The following is a 6,710-nucleotide window of genomic DNA, read 5'->3' as shown; positions in this document are numbered from 1 at the left end:
GTTAAAGTTTTCCTTCCACCTCCGAATCTTTCGACTCCGAAGATAGTCGCTTGGGTGGTGTAATAGCATTTTTCAACACTTTAAATTTACTATTGTCTACAACTTTATTGGAGAATTCAAGCAACAAATTATGTACAAAATACTATATTAAATTAAAGACATCATTCTCACTTTTAATTTTATCTCAATAATATTTTTTTGAATAAAATTAAACTCTAACTTTGAGAAAACAAACAAACAAAAAATTTATTTTTTAAATAAATACCTTAGCACCTTCTACTTCCTCCCCTTTAATGATTGAGAATGCTTTTGAAGCTGGAAGCAAACTACCAGTGTAGTCAACATCCTAAAATTACAATTAGTTATTAATTATTATTTATAAATTAGATACTACTAATGATCAAACAAGCAAAAAATAAATTATTTTTTAATAAAAAGTACACTTATAACTGTACTCACAATTTGAATAGGGTGAGTCTTTTTGAATTTATTCATGAGATCTACATTATCAGTCATCTTCTTAACTTTATAAAAAGATAAAAAATATGGATTATCAGATATTTGAACTTCAACGATGAAGAGAAATGTCTTATCAATTAGGTTGAGAAAAAATGTAGGTGTATCCAATAGATCTCCTTTCAATGCAGGGTATCATATAATATATTAATAATAAAAAATATAACAAATACCATTAAAAATATCATCACTAATATTTTTAGAAATAAATATTGATTGGAACTTACCAATAGAAGTGGATCAAGTATCTCTACACAACTCTTTCCCAACACCAAAATATCTTACTTGGTAAGATATTCCTTCTCTTAGCAAATTCACGAATCGAGACACAAAAGCTCTCTTAATTAAGGAGCGTGTATTATTTCTCCCTATAATTAATAAAAAAAATAAAGAATAATTAAATGGGGATAAACAAACAAATTTAAAATATAAATAATATAAAAAAATTAGTAAGAAACTCACGTCTTCATCGAGCCAAATCATCTCAATTGAGTATGGTAATTGAGAATTTTTGTAACTTGATAGTATCCATAACCGTATCACTTGTATACGTATACACAAATTGTCAATTGTAGGATTGGTCTCTGCAATTTTGTGAATACTAGCCATTAGAATAAGTAGAGTAATTTTAGATTTTGGATATATGTAAAGAAAGCGATAGATATACTTTGAATTGTGGTGTTATATATGTCTCATAACTTATACTTTTATAGTTGACTCATGACTAAAATTTTTTAAATTTAATTGACTTTAATTTAAATTTGAATTAAATTTGCAGATAAAGTAAAATAATTTAAAATTTAAAAAATAACCACCTTAGTAAAATAATTTAAAATTTAAAAAAATAACAACCTAAGTAAAATAACCCAAACAAGTAATTTTGAATTTAAAAATAACAATCTAAGCAAATAATCATTTATAATTTATAAATATAATTCTAAAAATTTCTAGTGACGACACTTAAGTAAATAAACTCTCAGACTCAACGTATGAGTGCCACGTCAGCATATGAACTTCCCATTTGTATATTATAAAGATAAAGATATAAAGATAAAGATAAAGATGTACTATTTGTCTATTTAATTTCCTTTCAGCATACAAGTCTCGACGAAAATTTTAATTTATAGGTAGTAGGATGCATATTTACACAATTACTATACATCATTTATCATTTAAACGAGTTCGGTTTGGAGTAAAAAAAAAATTAAAAAGTTGTGAATTGAAATGTAGGAACCAGGTTTAACTAAAATTTCATTTTATTTTATGGGTTTAACTAATCATTAATGAAAAATTTTAAATATTTTTATTTAATAAAAGCAAAATAAATATATTAAAAACCTAATTTTTTTATATTTTTAATATAAAAAAATTATTAATAATAAATTTATCATGTGTCTTAGAGCACATGTTAGCTAAATCTTTATTTTATTTATGAATAAAACATTTGATCGTCTATTTTTAATTTTTTACCCCGATAGATAACTTAAAAAAGAATTTTGAAACCTTTGTGGGTTTCGATTTAATTAGTAGCGAGACTTCATTTGACTGAGGCAGGTGCAACAAGATATGAGGCGAGCAATATCGATATGGCCCATTTGTTACGGTGTCATTCGAAGATGGAAAAATATTTGGAAATTTAATTTTGTCATGTCAGTAAAACCAAGAGTATAGTATATATGAATGATAGAAGATGCGGAGAATTTAAAGAAATGAGAGGATGCATGTGAATGTTAACAATAGTGACAAAATATTCCACACCAGCATAGAGTTTAGAGTTAGGACTTGGGAGCATTAACTACCGCACTTGCCGCCACGATCGGTGCAGCATTGACCCTCCGCCTCCATTCCCACATGCCATTCATATTCACTTCATTCACGTTCCTTCTGCTACTCAATCCACCACCTAATTATTATACCTATACACATCTATAATATAGTAATAAAATTGTTATTCACGAGTAGCTATAGTGCTTCACCGCAGATCTCAAGGGTTCATTTGGGTCCCTATCAAAATTTATTATCTTGCATGTGATGTTCCAACTCTTCGCGTCTATATCACCAACTCGCTACTCCTACTCATTATAATTACACGTGATCCTGTTTCTCTATTTTAAGCAGATGCATATGTTCTCTCTATATCTAAACCCTATAATCAAAGCCTTTAATTTGTGAGAATTGATTGAGCCTTAGTTGAAGATCCCATCTTAGTTATTCAAATTTCAAGCAGTAACACCCTACCACCGGATCGGAATATAAGATCTTTAGCTGGATCCAGTTACATACGATGATAATGACAGAAGGCGGACCCCGAAAAATAAATGAAAATGCTGGAACAGAGAAAACAGCAAGCATAATATAAAAAAGGCTAAACTTTTCTACACTATTTTTGCCTATCTTATTTTTGTATCTTTTAATAATAAAAACAAAAATATGTATTCCATATTTAAAAAAATGTATATATATACAGACTGTAAAATACAAATAGTGTTTCTTTTATAAAAATTGGAATTTCTCACCACTAACATTCATATTCATATTCATATTATATATTAATAAAGTAACCAGTTGGCCTATATACAAATGAACTAAGTGCTCTATGAATAACGAACCTAATTTCCTAAACTTATCTTTACCACCAAGAATCCCCCCGCACACTTTGATATCACAACCATCCTCAACGACAAGGTCAGGGAACCAGTATCTCTTAACTCGAGCCTTTCCTTTTCCATCACAAAGCATTTAAAATGGTAAGGAGCCCCAATCTCTTCCAGCTGTACAAGATACCCATCTCTTTCCACCTACCATACCCAACCCAACTAACTATAACTACCAAATTCCACCTTTAACCTTCTTATGTACACAGTCCGATCCTCGCCAAGAAAAGAATTTGTATTATTATGCTTTAAAATTCCTCATCAAGAACATGATTTGATTAGTCCCAAATTGTACAAATTCCTTCTCACAAGGCTCCCAATAGAAAGCCACACAGCTCCACCAACTGTTTGATCCTCTCTCTCTTCCTTCTGATGCCATAGCAATGGCAACTCCTTCACTTCCAAATTACTTAACCCGATTAATTGCCGAACAGATTCGATTATTTTTGGATCGGCTGTGTTTCCAATGGCGTCCGTCACATAGAACACATTTGTGGCCATGTTTCCTGCGGTGGATATCTCTGCCCTTGTCACATTCAGCGCATTCTCTCGGAAAATTCTCATCACCTCTGCTAGAAGCCCCTGTTTATCTTCTGCGCACAGCTCTAGTCGAACACCCTATAATCAAAACAAATTAACACTTAAGCAATCTTATCATATCAAAAGATTATAAAAATGTAACAAATTTGATTGAGAAGACAGCAGGGCATGCATACCTCAGATGCCCTTCTCTCAACTGCAGCCTTTAAGCATTGGATTACTCGTTGCCGCTCTGGTTCTGAACTAATTGGAGTGCCATCCTTATGTCTTATGTAAAACTCCTGAGATGACAATTTGAACATTGCCGTTAATTAATTAAGCCCATAAAACAAGCAATAGAGTAAGTGAAAATATATATAGAATTTGATAGAAGGAAGTTGAATAACAGTAAGTACCAGGTAGGCTTGGTCACCATTAGTGGTAATAGTTGCATGGAACACAACATATTCCATGTCTGTCAAGTTGCATACAAGATCGAATAATAACTTGATTCGATCCTTGCACTGCACATTCACAACCGAATAACCCCTTTCGGCCCAATTCTGAACAGTCACTAACGGAGAATCAGAAGTAAACTTGAGAATGGGAGTTCTCTCATAATCACGGTCGGCAAACATCATTTGATGCAGCCTTCTTTCCGTGTGCATGACAGACAGAGCAACAGTGGTTTTGGCACTTCTAATGTCATTGTCTCCCTTCAAAATATTTCTCAACCTCACTTCAATCCTATTTATTTTCTGGGAGTCCTCAATGGTGGAACCAGAATCACAGTCTTTAACATAGATTAGGGATGCAATGCGTCCATTGTGAGTCCAAACTTTAGCCTCAACAACATCACATTGAAGATCAGCTAGCACTGCAAATACCTCCGATAGAAGGCCGACTCGGTCTGTACCGGTTAATTCCAAAGCAGTGAGACCGTTTGAGTGATTGGTTCTCTCATTGTGAATACTTCCCAATGACTGTCAAAGCATGCACATAAAGATTCAAACTTAGATGAAACAATACTAATAAATACACATTATTATGGTTGGGTTTTGAATGAAAGAAAAATCAAGTGAGATTAATGTCAATAAATTAGAATATGTATAGTCAAAACGAAATACCTGTTCGATGTATTTTATAACGCTCTCATCTGTTAGCTTGTTTCCTTGTTGATCCGTTACATGGAAAACTGTCCAATATTGAATATATTCAGATGTTAGCGGATGAGGATTAATAATTATAATTATATCAGTTTCGGAAAAGAAAACAGAATCAAAATAGACAGAGTATGGTCTAGGTTACCATCCATGAACCACTTTCCATCGGAGGAAATATAGGCCTTCTTAATTGAAAGGTTCAAATCAGTGAGCACTTGCACTGCATCCAATAGTATACCATGCCTTCTGGCACTATCAACCTGTGAATTTCATCAACACAGAAAAATTGTTGTTATTATTTATTTTTTATTCCATGTTTATTAAGAAAAGAAAAATAGTGCCAAATGGGAAACATTTTGGGGCGGTGCAATTACCTTGACCAGAGTCGCTGTGGGACAGACAGCATTGTCAATGGCAACCCTGTTTCATGGGGAAAGGTCAAAGTCAGCGAAATTAATTTATTTTTCTTTTTCTATTTTCCGGATTTCTGTTCGGTGTCTGGAATCTGAATTAGAAGAGCGCATAGTTGAATTAAAAATACTATAAATGGGAACACAAGACATTCTGGAAGGAAAAAAGAGAAGGGCGGAAACGCGATAATGAAAAAGAAAAGTCAGAAAAATAATAAAGTATTGGCGGAGGACCAATCAAATTCAAAAGTCGGTGCCAACTTGTAAAATAAAAATTGAAAATAGAAAATAATTTCTTTCTTAATTCTTTGAAAATTCAAATCTATGCACGTTTTGTCACTATTCCGATTATGAATCTGAATCAAGAGTAGACAAGCAAGGAGAAACACACATTCTCGTCTTTCTAAAGAATTTCTTTAGATGGAAGGAAGTAATTAAGACGGTGAAGAAGATGAAGGATTTGATAGAAAAAAAAAAAAAAAAAAACACAAACCTGGGTGTGTTCATCCGTCTTAGAAGCTTTTCGTATTCGTTCGTACAAGCTGGCCACTCCATGGCTGATCTGTTGGGAGTGGAAACCTCGAAGGAGAAATGCGTTGTGATTCCAATTCCTAGCTTTTATATTTGCACAAATCCTTCGACTAAATCGCCGTTAAAAAACACAACTCACCAAATTCTGTTTGCTTCGCTGTGACTCCTCACTTCTCTCTCACTCTGCAACTCTCTCTCACTATTATATCCTCCCTCCCTCCCTCTGTCTCTCTTTCTCTTTCTCTCTCTACCCTCTTTCCAAGCGCCAAGCAAAGCACGCCCTTTTTTTTGGTAGACAAACCAAAGCACGCCTTGTTCTTAACTCTCGCTTCTTACACTACAAAGTCGTTCCCTTTAAATATATATAGCCGCTAATTAATATTTTAAAGATATTTTTCTCCTCACTTATTTTATTTGATTGCGTTTGGTTATAATAACATACTAAGATAAAACACCCAAGATAAAATATAAAGAATCAAAATATAAAAGTTATTATTCTTATATTTTATTTAATAATAAATTAAAATAAATTATAAAATTTAATTTATTTTTATTTTTTATTTAAAAAATTTTAGAAAATGTATCATTATAAAAATTAATAAAAATAATTAATATTTTTATTAGTATTTTTATATTTTTTATTAGAATATAAAATATATTAATTTAATATCTTTAAAAATAATATTTTTATTAATGTCTAATTTGTCAAATATAATTTTATATCTTTATATTTTTTTATATTCAATATCTTATGCCCGTAAATAATTAAAAATAGTGTTTAATTTAATAAAAATATTAAAAATTAATATTTTATTTTTTGGTTTTTGAATTAATATTTAATTTAAAAATATAAAAATAAACAATTTATATATATTTAAAATTTATGATAAAAAAATAAATTAGATAAAAATTAAACA

General features: G+C 31.2%; 1 protein-coding gene across 1 annotated transcript; it reads right to left on the bottom strand.

The window, feature by feature from the left end:
- Positions 1–3,003: 3,003 nt before the first annotated feature.
- Positions 3,004–6,209, bottom strand: ACR7 (ACT domain repeat 7). Its single transcript, XM_088488866.1, has 7 exons — positions 5,756–6,209; positions 5,227–5,272; positions 4,998–5,112; positions 4,817–4,884; positions 4,106–4,672; positions 3,887–3,991; positions 3,004–3,788 (listed from the first exon to the last, which is right to left on the bottom strand). Exons 1-7 carry the CDS (start codon positions 5,815–5,817, stop codon positions 3,432–3,434), a joined length of 1,320 nt encoding a protein of 439 aa, XP_088344992.1. The 5' UTR covers positions 5,818–6,209; the 3' UTR covers positions 3,004–3,431.
- Between the last annotated feature and the right edge of the window lie 501 nt (positions 6,210–6,710).

The sequence above is a fragment of the Arachis ipaensis genome, chromosome B5 (assembly GCF_059453495.1).
Source record: "Arachis ipaensis isolate K30076 ecotype BB chromosome B5, ASM5945349v1, whole genome shotgun sequence".
Lineage (NCBI taxonomy): Eukaryota > Viridiplantae > Streptophyta > Magnoliopsida > Fabales > Fabaceae > Arachis > Arachis ipaensis.
The sequence above is the reverse complement of the archived record's forward strand: the minus strand, read 5'-3'. Positions and strand labels throughout refer to the sequence as shown.

Excerpts from the sequence above, each read along its gene's own strand:
- ACR7 (XM_088488866.1), bottom strand. The coding sequence starts at position 5,817 with ATGGAGTGGCCAGCTTGTACGAACGAATACGAAAAGCTTCTAAGACGG. Across the intron at positions 5,273-5,755 it reads AGACGGATGAACACACCCAG|GGTTGCCATTGACAATGCTG; the intron begins GTTTGTGTTTTT and ends CCCATGAAACAG. Across the intron at positions 5,113-5,226 it reads CCACAGCGACTCTGGTCAAG|GTTGATAGTGCCAGAAGGCA; the intron begins GTAATTGCACCG and ends TGAAATTCACAG.